Source organism: Bos indicus, chromosome 11 (genome assembly GCF_029378745.1).
Source record: "Bos indicus isolate NIAB-ARS_2022 breed Sahiwal x Tharparkar chromosome 11, NIAB-ARS_B.indTharparkar_mat_pri_1.0, whole genome shotgun sequence".
In the NCBI taxonomy this organism is placed as follows: domain Eukaryota; kingdom Metazoa; phylum Chordata; class Mammalia; order Artiodactyla; family Bovidae; genus Bos; species Bos indicus.
This window is the reverse complement of record NC_091770.1, coordinates 18991356-19005152: the sequence shown is the minus strand read 5'-3', so window position 1 is coordinate 19005152 and position 13797 is coordinate 18991356. Positions and strand designations below refer to the sequence as shown.

Genomic DNA, 13797 nt, shown 5'->3' with positions numbered 1-13797 from the left:
TGGTATTTATCCTTTTGTATCTGGCTTCACTTAGTATAATGTTGTCAGCGTTCATCTATGTTGCAGCATGTGTCAGAACTATGTTCCTTTTTAAAACTGAGTAATATTCCATTGTGTGTGTGTTTTTGCTTATCCATTCATCTGTCCATGTACATTTAGGTTGTTTCCATTTTTAAGCCATACCTTAACACATATTTACAGAGTTATAATTTACATGAAGTAAAATGGACTTGTTTTAAGCTTACTGTTGATAAATGTATACACCTACATAGTCACCATGATGATTAAGTTATAGAGTATTTCCATTACTCCAGGAGTTATAGAGTATTTCCTTTACTCCGGGAGTTTTCCTCCTGTCTTTCTGCAGTTAATTCTCCTGCCCCAAACCATCCCATGCCTTGGGCACCACCCATCTGCTTTCTGCCACAGTGAATTAGTTTTGAGAACTTTTTGGGCCTGAGAGATCTTGGTTAGTAATGAGACAAAGAATTCAGAATAAAGGGCTCATTAAATATGGGTGAGATAGGCTCTGGGAGATAAGGCTATTGGAATACACACGAGGACGCCAATGACACAGGTACCACACTCAGTGTGGCCTGTGCACAAAAATGTCACCTTGACTGATCAAGGTTAGGACCAACTTTCCTGTGGGAAAGCTACAGATGAATGTTGATGTGGAAGAACCAAGATCACGATTTTCTGAAAGAGAGGAAATATAGAGAATATATTATGTCCTCTTCGTTACAGTTCTTTTGTTCATATTTTTTCTTAATGTCCTAGAGGAGGCAAGAATATTCTTCTAGAAATTTTAAGACCCATGCGCAGCTTCTCCTTCTTGTTCGTGGGAGGAAGAGCTTCCCCTTCTCATTCTTTGGTCCACCCTAAGACAGATAGTAAGGACGCGGAGCTCTAACACTGGTAGAAAAGAGCTAACAGAGAGGGCTGCGCCAGCTTCAGATGCCTAAGATAAAATGCGGTATATTCAGCTCTGCATGGGCTTAACTTCAGATGAGAAAAGTAACTATTTCAAAGCAGAGAATTTAGGCAGTTTAGACTGTTCACGGGGTGCTTTCAGGCGTCAGAACTGACATGTGCTGTGTCGTGTGCTGTTTCAGTCGTGTCCGACTCTTCATGACCCCATGGACTGTATAGCCCACCAGGCTCCTCTGTCCGTGGAATTTTCCAGGCGAGAATACTGGAGTGGGTTGCCAACTCCTACTCCAGGGGATCTTCCTGACCCAGGGATCCAGGCTGTGTCTCTTACATCTCCTGCATTGGCAGGTGGATTCTTTACCACAGCACCATCTGGGAAGGCCCTAGAACTGTCATGTTAGCTAAATAACCACAACTAATAGGTGGCTCCATTAATTGCCGAGGCCAGGATTCGATTACCCAGAACACAACCAGATGCACACTTGGTGATGTCTTTCCTATTCAGTTATTCTGATAACCTTGTAAGAGAGTGGCCATAGCCTCTCTCACCTAGGCTCCTTCTCTGGGTGATGTAGCTCTGCTTCTGCGGACCCCTGATCAGGTGCTGCCTGATCAAGACTTTAATATGATCATTAAAACTGAAGATTCATTATTAATAAACAGGAGTAACTAGAATTAAATATTTTTTACTAATAAACCCTACATTGCAAATATTGTTTACTCAAAAGTTTCTTGATTTTTTTTTTTTTAATAATAGAGACAAAGTAGAAACAACCCACCCTTTCCTTTTTTTGGTAAGCAAGCAACATTTCCTTAAATTCTTGAGTCAACATATGGATTTTTCAGTTCTTTTGTTCTGTCAGCTGTTTTCTTTTTAAACCTGTTTTTGAATAAACTTAGCAATTAGCTTTTCTCAAGAAATTTTCATTCATGTCCATTCTTTTTGTCTTACTCTTGCTTTGTAATGCCTTCAGTATTTGCTGCATGTGAAACTTCAACAAGGTATTTTCTGATCCTGTGTTAAATCATTTGTTTCTTTTGCAGTTCTTATGTTTTCTGATTAATTACATCCTTAGGTGGTCTATATGTTGAATAATCTTCATTTCCATTTTTCTTTACTTTTCACTGTGATATACCTGTGAAAAATGTAAATGGGTTGTCAAACAAGAGAAGTAACTTTTTCCATCTTGAATGATTAACCTGAGTGTAATACCCAAAGGAGTATGTCAAGGTTGTATATTGTCACCCTGCTTATTTAACTTATACCCAGAGTACATCATGAGAAACGCTGGACTGGAAGAAACACAAGCTGGAATCAAGATTGCTGGGAGAAATATCGATAACCTCAGATATGCAGATGACACCACCCTTATGGCAGAAAGTGAAGAGGAACTCAAAAGTCTCTTGATGAAAGTGAAAGCGGAGAGTGAAAAAGTTGGCTTAAAACTCAACATTCAGAAAACGAAGATCATGGCATCCGGTCCCATCACTTCATGGGAAATAGATGGGGAAACAGTGGAAACAGTGTCAGACTTTATTTTTTTGGGTTCCCAAATCACTGCAGATGGTGATTGCAGCCATGAAATTAAAAGACGCTTACTCCTTGGAAGGAAAGTTATGACCAACCTAGATAGCATATTCAAGAGCAGAGACATCACTTTGCCAACAAAGGTCCGTCTAGTCAAGGCTATGGTTTTTCCAGTGGTCATGTATGGATGTGACAGTTGGACTGTGAAGAAGGCTGAGTGCCGAAGAATTGATGCTTTTGAACTGTGGTGTTGGAGAAGACTCTTGAGAGTCCCTTGGACTGCAAGGAGATCCAACCAGTCCATTCTGAAGGAGGTCAGCCCTGGGATTTCTTTGGAGGGAATGATGCTGAAGCTGAAACTCCAGTACTTTGGCTACCTCATGCGAAGAGTTGACTCATTGGAAAAGACCCTGATGCTGGGAGGGATTGGGGGCAGGAGGAGAAGGGGACGACAGAGGATGAGATGGCTGGATGGCATGACCGACTCGATGGCCATGAGTTTGAGTGAACTCTGGGAGTTGGTGATGGACAGGGAGGCCTGGTGTGCTGCAATTCATGGGGTCACAAAGAATCGGACATGACTGAGCAACTGAACTGAACTGAATACCCATGCCATGAAGCTCTCTTTAAAAGTTACTCTGTATTATCTAATTTTGCATCAAGTGTTGAAAATTAATTCTACAGACTGTTCTTAATACATGGAGTGAGCAACAATGTTTACACATGTTGGTATTCATCTGCTTTATAGAAAATAAAAGCCTGAAATAGATTTAAGTGGACAAATGAGTAGAATTAGGTCATGTGAAAGACAATGAACTGAGGGAGGGGGGCTCTTCTTAATTGGAAATCTTTGCGTGTTGATGGCGTGAACTAAACTGGTGAGACTGGCAGAAAGCCTGTGGTTTTTCCTAGATCTGTGTCTGTGCTGGGAAGCTAGAATTTAGCTGGTGGAAGAAGAATTGCTGGAAAATGGACTAAGGTTACTCTCAGGAATTATTAAGTGGGGAGGTTTAGGGAATGGTGAAACTGGGTAATCATAGTTAAATCCATTTCACCTGTAACCTGCCTTTGCTAACAAGGTCATTTTACTTGTTGTTCAAAAGACGCCAGGTCCTCTGAGCTGCATGTAGTCCAGCCAGTAAAATGTTTGTCCAAGTTGTTTTCTAGGAATTGGTATCAGGTGTGTCTAGCTCAAGCTGAGCTCGTTTAGACTGGATAGGACCATCCACCTAGGCATGCTGAGTCTGCTGGGTGACCTTTTGATGTTGGAGGGCTAAAACCTCCATCCTCAGACAGCACGAAGCGCCTCTGCTTTTCTACATGCAGAGGCCCGTAGCTTAGTTACACCTGTGCAGATTTACCACATCTGCACACCCTCCACACCTCAGACTACCCTGCTCCCTTAGTCTTTATGTCATTAACACCCAGAGCCCCTTGCCTTCAGGAAGCGGGTTTGAACTGGTTCTCACTCTACTTTGACTGCCTTGTGAGTAAATTCTTTGTTTCCTGCCGTCTCAGAGATTTCGCTTGCTGCCCATCAGGCAAAACAAACCTGGTTCTGTAAACCTGACCAGAGGAAAGAGCAGGCATAAGGACACGAGGCCACAACAGGGTGGAATGCAGACTCCTGCTGGATGTCCTTGAAGCTGTGGAGCTCTGTGCGGCCCCCAAGTACCCCAGGGGGAGAGAGGTATGTGGAAGACGTTGAAGTACTGCTACTTTGTCATTTTACCTGGCTATGAAATTTCACCATTTAAACGTTTCTGTGGTTACTCTTCCATGTGTGCAGTCACTATGTAAAATCTTCAGAAGCACCAAGATGCACATTTTGTTCCGTACTGTACTTTCTTTCTTGTCTCATTGCTTTCCCAATTAAACAGCACAGTTTTCTCCTAGGCTCATTTTTGGGAAGCACCTTTATGGAGTGTGCTGAGTGCCAAGAGATTACTATGTCAGTCAGTTCAGTCACTCAGTTGTATCCGCTGTTTGTGATCCAATGGACTGCAGCATGCCAGGCCTCCCTGTCCATCACCAACTCCCAGAGCCTGCTCAAACTCATGTCCATTGTGTCGGTGATGCCATCCAACCATCTCATCTTCTGTCGTCCCCTTCTCTTCCTGCCTTCAATTTTTCCCAGCATCAGGGTCTTTTCCAATGAGTCGGTTCTTCGCATCAGGTGACCATAGTATTGGAGTTTCAGCTTCATCACCAGTCCTTCCAATGAATATTCAGGACTGATCTCCTTTAGGCGGAGAAGGCAATGGCACCCCACTCCAGTACTCTTGCCTGGAAAATCCCATTGACGGAGGACCCTGGTGGGCTGCAGTCCATGGGGTTGCTAAGAGTCGGACACGACTGAGCGACTTGACTTTCACTTTTCACTTCCATGCATTGGAGAAGGAAATGGCAACCCACTCCAGTGTTCTTGCCTGGAGAATCCCAGGGATGGGGGAGCCTGGTGGGCTGCCGTCTGTGGGGTCGCACAGAGTTGGACACGACTGAAGCGACTTAGCAGCTGCAGCAGCAGATCTCCTTTAGGATGGACTGGTTGGATCTCCTTGCAGTCCAAGGGACTCTCAAGAGTCTTCTCCAACACCACCGTTCAAAATCATTAATTCTTTGGTGCTTGGCTCTCTTTATAGTCCAACTCTCACATCCATGAATGACTACTGTGGACCTTTGCTGGTAAAGTAATGTCTCCCAAGGAGCAAGCATCTTTTAATTTCATGGCTGCAGTTACCATCTGCAGTGATTTTGGAGCCCCCCAAAATAAAGTCTGTCACTGTTTCCATTGTTTCCCCATCTATTTGCATGAAGTGATGGGACCAGATGCCATGATCTTAGTTTTCTGAATATTGAGTTTTAAGCCAACTTTTTCACTCTCCTCTTTCACTTTCATCAAGAGGCTCTTTAGTTCTTCGTTTTCTGCCATAAGGGTGGTGTCATATGGGTATCTGAGGTTACTGATATTTCTCCAGGCAATCTTGATTCCAGCTTGTGCTTCATCCAGCCTGGCATTTTGCATGATGTACTCTGCATATAAGTTAAATAAGCAGGGTGACAATATACTATAGATGTGCTAATATAAATTAATTAAGAAAAGTGATTCAAATCTTGTTTCTGCCATGGACAGAGGAGCCTGGGGTTGTGCATGCATAGAGTGCATGCATGGGGTTGCAGAGTTGGATGTGACTGAGCACATTTAAAGAGTCTGGGGTGATACTAGGTAATTTGCATTTAATTAAAAGTAAAAAGTGTCATATGTGGAAATTTTGACTAAAATAAAATTGAGACCATTAAAGCTAACGTAATACCAGTTTATTTGCAAGCATATGAAAAATGTGTGTGTTACCTTTGGGTCCTAAAAGTAATTAAATTTTATTTCCACTAACACACATATACAGGCCACACAGGCAAATGGAGATACAGGTCAAGAAAAAAAAAAAACTTTTTTTTTTTGCCTTAGCTATGTACATAATTAGGAGAGTTTGAGTCAAGTCTACCTAGATAAAGACTGATTTTTACATTTAGTGCATCACTTCTGAGTAGTATTCTGATAGATGAATGTCAGCTGAGCTAATGTTTTCTCATTAACCCCAAAGCTGTAAACTATTGAGGAATCAATTCTAGCGCTGGCTATGTAGGGCTCAATATCTGCTCCCTTCACGGCTTCAAAGGAAATGGGAAGGTAGTGGTATTGCCTTTATCAACAGTTCCCTAGGCTTGATTCATAAAAGTATCGTGTTGAATATGAGACAAATCATTGAAATATGAGACAAAATCCATTGGAAAAGTAAACAGGAAATTTTGATATTAACATGTATTCTTCAGGGTAGGCTTTCCGTGTTGTCAAGAAATGAACAGAGCATACCAGGAAAATGTTATTTTCTATTATTAACTTTGTATTTATTTTTCAGAATAGGAATTCATCTTTTATGATCCAATTATGTTCCTAAATGAAGTTATTTGATGACTATAGTCCAAAGATAGCTTCTATCAACTCCTAGGTATTTATTGTCTCTACATATTCGTGCTGCCTTAGGATTATACCTTTACTCCTAAATTTTTTTGTGATAAAATATACAGAACATGAAACTACCATCTTAACCATGTTCAGTATACAGTTCAGTGGTATTAAGTACGTTTATATTCCTGAGTAACCATCTCCAGTACTCTTCCTCTTGAAAAACAAACTCAATACACATTAAAGAGTAACTCTTAACTCCTAGTTATACTTTTTGGTATGAATGCTTTACAGTTTTATCACTCTTAACTACATTGTAAGCTCCTATATGGAGCAGTTATGTATTAGTTACATAACATACACATTTGGTACTTACTGTCAGTCCCTGTTCCAAGTGCTTTGCAAATATTGGCTTGCATAATTATTCATCTTTGTATGTTGCAGAGGGTCTAGCATGTGCTTTGCACGTGGAACACACAAAATATTTGTGGAATGAATTTTGTAAGCATTGAGCTATTACAAACAGCTGTGAAAAGAAGAGAAGTGAAAAGCACAGGAGACAAGGAAAGATACAAGCATCTGAATGCAGAGTTCCAAAGAATAGCAAGGAGAGATGAGAAAGCCTTCCACAGTGATCAATGCAAAGAAATTGAGGAAAACAACAGAATGGGAAAGACTAGAGATCTCTTCAAGAAAATTAGAGATACCAGGGGAACATTTCATACAAAGATGGACTTGATAAAGGACAGAAATGGTATGGACCTAACAGAAGCAGAAGCTATTAAGAGGTGACAAGAATACACAGAAGAACTGTACAAAAAAGTGCTTCACAACCCAGATAATCACGATGGTGTGATCACTCACCTAGAGCCAGACACCCTGGAATGTGAAGTCAAGTGGCCCTTAAAAAGCATCACTACAAACAAAGCTAGTGGAGGTGATGGAATTCCAGTTGAGCTATTTCAAATCCTGAAAGATGATGCTGTGAAAGTGCTGCACTCAATATGCCAGCAAATTTGGAAAACTCAGCAGTGGCCACAGGACTGGAAATGGTCAGTTTTCATTTCAATCCCAAAGAAAGGCAATGCCAAAGAATGCTCAAAATATGGCACAATTGCACTCATCTCACACGCTAGTAAAGTAATGCTCAAAATTCTCCAAGCCAGGCATCAGCAATATGTGAACCATGAATTTCCTGATGTTCAAGCTGGTTTTAGAAAGGGCAGAGGAACCAGAGATCAAATTGCCAACATCTGTTGGATCATGGAAAAAGGAAGAGAGTTCCAGAAAAACATCTATGTCTGCTTTATTGACTATGCCAAAGCCTTTGACTGTGTGGATCGCAATAAACTGTGGAAAATTCTTCAAGAGATGGGAATACCAGACCATCTGACCTGCCTCTTGAGAAACCTATATGCAGGTCAGGAAGCAACAGTTAGAACTGGACATGGAACATCAGACTGGTTCCAAATAGGAAAAGGAGTACATCAAGGCTGTATTGGAGAAGGCAATGGCACCCCACTCCGGTACTCTTGCTTGGAAAATCCCATGGACGGAGGAGCCTGGTAGACTGCAGTCCATGGGGTGGCTAAGAGTCCGACACGACTGAGTGGCTTCACTTTGACTTTTCACTTTCATGCATTGGAGAAGGAAATGGCAACCCACTCCAGTATTCTTGCCTAGAGAATCCCAGGGATGGGGGAGCCTAGTGGGCTGTCATCTATGGGGTTGCACAGAGTCAGACACGACTAAAGCGACTTAGCAGCAGCAGCAGCAAGGCTCTGTATATTGTCACCTTGCTTATTTAACTTCTATGCAGAGTACATCATAAGAAATGCTGGGCTGGAAGAAGCACAAGCTGGAATCAAGATTGCCGGGAGAAATATCAATAACCTCAGATATGCAAATGACACCACCCTTATGGCAGAAAGTGAAGAGGAACTAAAAAGCCTCTTGATGAAAGTGAAAGAGGAGAGTGAAAAAGTTGGCTTAAAACTCAACATTCAGAAAACGAAAATCATGGCATCTAGTCCCATCACTTCATGGCAAATAGATGGGGAAACAGTGGAAACAGTGTCAGACTTTATTTTTGGGGGCTCCAAAAGGACTGCAGATGGTGATTGCAGCCATGAAATTAAAAGACGCTTACTCCTTGAAAGGAAAGATATGACCAACCTAGATAGCATATTCAAAAGCAGAGACATTACTTTGCCAACAAAGGTCCGTCTAGTCAAGGCTATGGTTTTTCCAGTGGTCATGTATGGATGTGAGAGTTGGACTGTGAAGAAAGCTGAGCGCTAAAGAATTGATGCTTTTGAACTGTGGTGTTGGAGAAGACTCTTGAGGGTCCCTTGGACTGCAAGGAGATCCAACCAGACCATCCTAAAGGAGATCAGTCCTGAATATTCATTGGGAGGACTGATGCTGAAGCTGAAACTCCAATACTTTGGCCACCTCATGCGAAGAGTTGACTCATTGGAAAAGACTCTGATGCTGGGAGGGATTGGGGGCAAGAGGAGAAGGGGACGACAGAGGATGAGATGGCTGGATGGCATCACCGACTCGATGGCCATGAGTTTGAGTGAACTCTGGGAGTTGGTGATGGACAGGGAGGGCTGGTGTGCTGCAATTCATGGGGTCACAAAGAGTCGGACACGACTGAGCGACTGAACTGAACTGAAGCATTTCCAAGTGACTGTGGCTGTTCTTCTGGTTGGAAAGTTACCTTGGGAAAATTTATTTGGGGAATAATCTGACACTGGGTGCAAGTTTAAAGAAATTCTTTATTTTAGTCATACTTAGGCTAGAAGAATTGATGCTTTTGAAGTGTGGTGTGGGAGATGACTCTTGAGAGTCCCTTGGATTGCAAAGGAGATCCAACCAGTCCATCCTAAAGGAAATCAGTCTTGAATATTCATTGGAAGGACTGATGCTGAAGCTCCAATACTTTGGCCACCTGATGCGAAGAACCGACTCATTGGAAAAGACCCTGATGCTGGGAAAAATTGAAGGCGGGAGGAGAAGGAGATGAGATGGTTGGATGGCATCACCGACCGGATGGACATGGGTTTGAGCAAGTTCTGGGAGTTGGTGATGGACAGGGAAGCCTGGCATGCTGCAGTCAATGGGATTGCAAATGCTATAAGAAGTGATTCAAAGAAGTCAAGGTTTTCCTTTTTGCCGGGATCCGCGCTCAACTCAGAAATCTAAGACTGGTGTAAAGGGAAGACCTCGAGGCTAGAAGGCAACAGGCCAGGTCCGAGCTGCCAAGAGCGGGCGGGGGCGGGTCCTCTGCGGGGCGGTGCTCCGGGGGCGGGGCCCGACGGCGGGGCGGGGCAGGGGCGGGGCCTGGGCGGGGCGCGAGACGGCACCCGGCGGCGATGGCGGCGGACGGGGACTGGCAGGATTTCTATGAGTTCCAGGAGCCGGCCCGGAGCCTGCAGGACCAAGAGAACTGTAACGCGAGCCCCGAGGCCGGAGCAGGGCCGGGCGGGGGTGGCGACGGCTTCCCAGCGCTGGCCTGCCACTTGGAGGAGAAGCTGAGCCTGTGTTTCCGCCCCTCGGGTCCAGCCGCCGAGCCCCCGAGGGCGGCTGTGCGGCCCATCACCGAGTGCAGCCTCCTGCAGGGGGACGAGTGAGTGCGGGCCCAGGCGGGGAGCGGGCGGGAGCCTCCCTGCCCCTCGTCCAGCCCCTCTCGCCCTGCCCACTGGCCCGGGGTCAGCAGCCTCGGCGGGACTCCGACCGCAGGCTCCTCCCCGCTCTCTCCTTCCGCCTCCAACTCTGGAGTCCCGCCCCTCCCTGTTCTCCCACCTCCTTCCTTGAGGCTTTCGGCCTGTGAACTCCTGGGAATTTAAATCTCGTGTTCTCCTGCCCCTCTATAGCCCTTAAGCCTCCTTCTGCTTCCTGGAAGCCAACCTCTGTTTGGTTTCGAGAGGAGTCTTGTACTGAGCTTCATAGTTGCAGATAGTACTTCCTCGGGCACATGTGTAGCCATTCATTCGCTCAACTAAAATTTATTAAGCGCCTGCTACGTGCTGCTTCGCACTGGAAATACCAAGGTGACTGGACATTACAGCTGTCAAGCAGAGCGCAACCCAGAGTGGAAGCTAGATTTGTAAACAAACATTTTATGAATGTTACAAACGCTCTGATACATATGCAAAACACAGGGAATCTTGTGTATGTGTGTGTGAAGACAGACTTCATAGAGAAAACTGGATCCTGATGGATGAGTGGGAGTTTGCCTGGCAGGTGAAGAAATGTTACCAGTATTCTAGCTCAGGGATACAGTGCATGCAAAGGTACTGACGTTGAAGCAGGCTTTATGCCACAGGAGATTATTGGCTACATCTGAGAGCTCAGGTTGAGTGCGAGTCCCCTCAGAGGCAAAAAGGAAAAGACCTGGTTATTAATAGGAAGGATCACCTAGTCTGGTAGGGAGATCGGTGCATAAACAAGTAATTATTTCAGGGCAATGGTCAGAAATTCACCGGGATTTATGAGAGCTAGGAGAAAGGAGGGACAGAGGTTATTTAACCTCCTAGAACCCCAGTTATAATTTAGTTAAATGAGGGTTGTTATGCACCATAGTTTTCCTCCAAAAGAGACTGAAAGGAATGAGAGTGAGGGATTTGACAATATTGTAATGTAGGGGGAGAGGAGCTCTGGAGAGCCTGAGGGTAAAATTACAGAGTAAACACTGAGGTTGTGGGTTCAGTTCAGTCACTCAGTCGTATCTGACTCTTTGCGACCCCATGAATCACAGCATGCCAGGCCTCCCTGTCCATCACCAACTCCCGGAGTTCACTCAGACTTGCGTCCATCGAGTCGGTGATGCCATCCAGCCATCTCATCCTTTGTCGTCCCCTTCTCCTCCTGCGGTTGTGGTTAGGGATGGATTTTCAGAGCATTGATGGGATGGAAGGATTAGAGGTTAGGGAAGAATGCTTCAGCTGAAGCTCCAGTACTTTGGCCACCTGATGCAAAGAGCCGGCGCACTGAAAAAGACCCTGATGCTGGAAAAGATTGAAGGCAGGATGAAAAGGGATGAGATGGTTGGATGGCATCATGGATTCAATGGATATGAGTTTGAGGAAACTCTGGGAGATGGTGAAGGACAGGGAAGCCTGGTGTGCTGCAGACCATGGGGTCACAAAGAGTTGGACTGAGCGAATGAGCAACTGAACAACAAAGAATGCTTGAGAGAAGGCTCCATGGGCAAAGGGTGGGGCTTGTCATTTGATGGTTTTCTTTCCTCTGTGAATCAGAAGATTAGGAAGAGGGAGTTGGGAATGGAGGCCAGTGGCTTAGCTAGCAGTGGTTCAGGGCCAGCTCTGTTTAGAGACTATGTCTTTTCATTGGTACCTCTGTGCTGTGTTCTGCCCCGGCAGAGAAGGAGGAGTTTATGATTGGATATTATACACACAGATAGGCAAGCTTCCCAGGTGCCTCGCAGTGGTGAAGAATCCCCTGCCAGTGCAAGAGACACAGGTTTGATCCCTGTGTTGGGAAGATCCCCTGGAATAGGAAATGGCAACCCACTCCAGTATTCTTGCCTGAAGAATCCCATGGACAGAGGAGCCTGGTGGGCTACTATCCATAGGATCACAAAGAGTTGGACACGACTGAGCCTGCAGTCAGTGGCAAAAGACATTTTAAACAGTCTATTCCCAAAGAGAAGATAGTGTTATGCATAGATTTATATACTCAGAATCAGTAGACTCAGGATGTACTCCGGATTTTAAAATCATATTTATTATATATTTGGGTTTATCAAGAGTAACTTATCAAAATGAATTAGTAGCTTGTACACAGAGAAGATTCCCTATTTTTCATTCACCTGTACTGTCTGAAAAGGCATGTATTTTAGCCTTTGCTTAAATCTTAGGTTGATACAAAACTTTTGTTACTCTTGATAATGATTTTTCGTAGATACTACATTGGTGGTCCTGCATGTTGCTTGATTTGGGAATGCATAAGAAATCAATCTTTTCTAAGCAGGAGTTGCCTGCCACTCTCATGGTCCCTGTTCTGTTGCATAAACATGCTCTCCATTGCTTGATGGAGTTCATTCCTGTTCCTTTACCTAGAGAGAGTTGAGAATTCTTTCACTCAGATAGGGCCCTTCCTTAGAGCACTTTATTCTTTTCTGAGTCCCAGTTTTAGTTTTGGTTACATACAGATTGTGCTTATTGGCTGAAGTTTTACTTGAGAAGGGTCTAGTGAGGGATTGAATGTCAGTGAGACTTTGACCTCCTTTGGAAAAGAGCCGCCCTGCTAGTTGTTGATTGGCTGTAATGCTTTATGATAGGACGAAGGCAGTTCCTGTCTTGATTGGAGTATTCTAGAAATCTTTCAGTTAGTCCGGCCTTGTGTCCTTTCAACCACAAATGTTCTGGCCTTGGTGAAGATAGAGGACTGTGACTTGTCCTTCATTTTCTTGGGAGATCAAATTCACCCACAGTCAATTATTCTACATGAAATCTTCCGCTCCACTTGTCCTTTTATTATGGCCTCAATTAAGAAGGAACAACAGACAAAACAAACCTCAAAAACTCTGGACTGTCTTCACCTACTAGAGTATCCTAGTGGTTCCTGACCAGGGTTCAGTGTATGGTCAGTCATTTAGTATTTGAAAATCTTCTACCCAGGACAAGGTGGGCCAGCAAGTTTAGCAACCCGGAGTGTTTCCAATTTGAGCATGTTGGCATTAGAGGAAATGAGGATTCCAGCAGAGAGGAGGATAGGAATGAACCGTGCATACGAGAGATTTTCGGGGTAAATGAGCCAGTGTTCTCGAGCTGTTTGTGTTCACATACTCATGGAGGCTCATATGCATTCAGCAGCCAAATGTCACGTGGGGATTGGCTGGTTTTGGCCGTTGTGGTCCCGTTGCTTCTCTTTTAGACAAATTCCAGTTCATTAAATCAGTGTGTTGTTTCTCTGTTTTGAAGCTTGCATTCTTATTTTTATAATCCCGGTGGTCTTATTTTTGTATCCTGGTATCTTACACACTTAGAAAAAAACCCACCCAATTTTTTAGTGGCTTATTTACAATTAGATACTTGTTAAAAATATTAGCTTTTTTTTTTTAAATGAATTGTATGTGTGTATCTCTGACCATTAAATAGCTTATTTGTGTAATGTTTAACTTTACTTACACTAATTAAATTTAATTTCATTTATATTTCTGAACTCTCTTTTTCATATAATGCCTTTTGAAAAAAAGGTTGTTATTACTTTGGGATTGAAACTGAATTTTGGACATGAAATTGGTTTGCAGTCCTTATTTTGGTATGGTTTGGAGGTTTCATCAATATAACTAATTTGAATGAATGCTTTGAGTTAGAGCTGGAAGAAATGTCAGCCATCC

The 13797-nt window shown here is 43.7% G+C and overlaps 1 protein-coding gene across 3 annotated transcripts in view; it reads left to right on the top strand.

Moving 5' to 3' along the window:
* Window positions 1-9781: 9781 nt before the first annotated feature.
* FEZ2 (fasciculation and elongation protein zeta 2) overlaps window positions 9782-13797 on the top strand; it is a 45182-nt gene continuing 41166 nt past the window's right edge. For all 3 annotated transcript variants that reach the window (XR_002181720.2, XM_019969985.2, XM_019969982.2), the window contains exon 1: window positions 9782-10059. Coding sequence is in view for 2 of the 3 variants with exons in the window: in XM_019969985.2 (XP_019825544.2) it covers window positions 9806-10059 (254 nt within the window). In the remaining variant the exon portion in view is untranslated. The remainder of the gene's footprint in view (window positions 10060-13797) is intronic.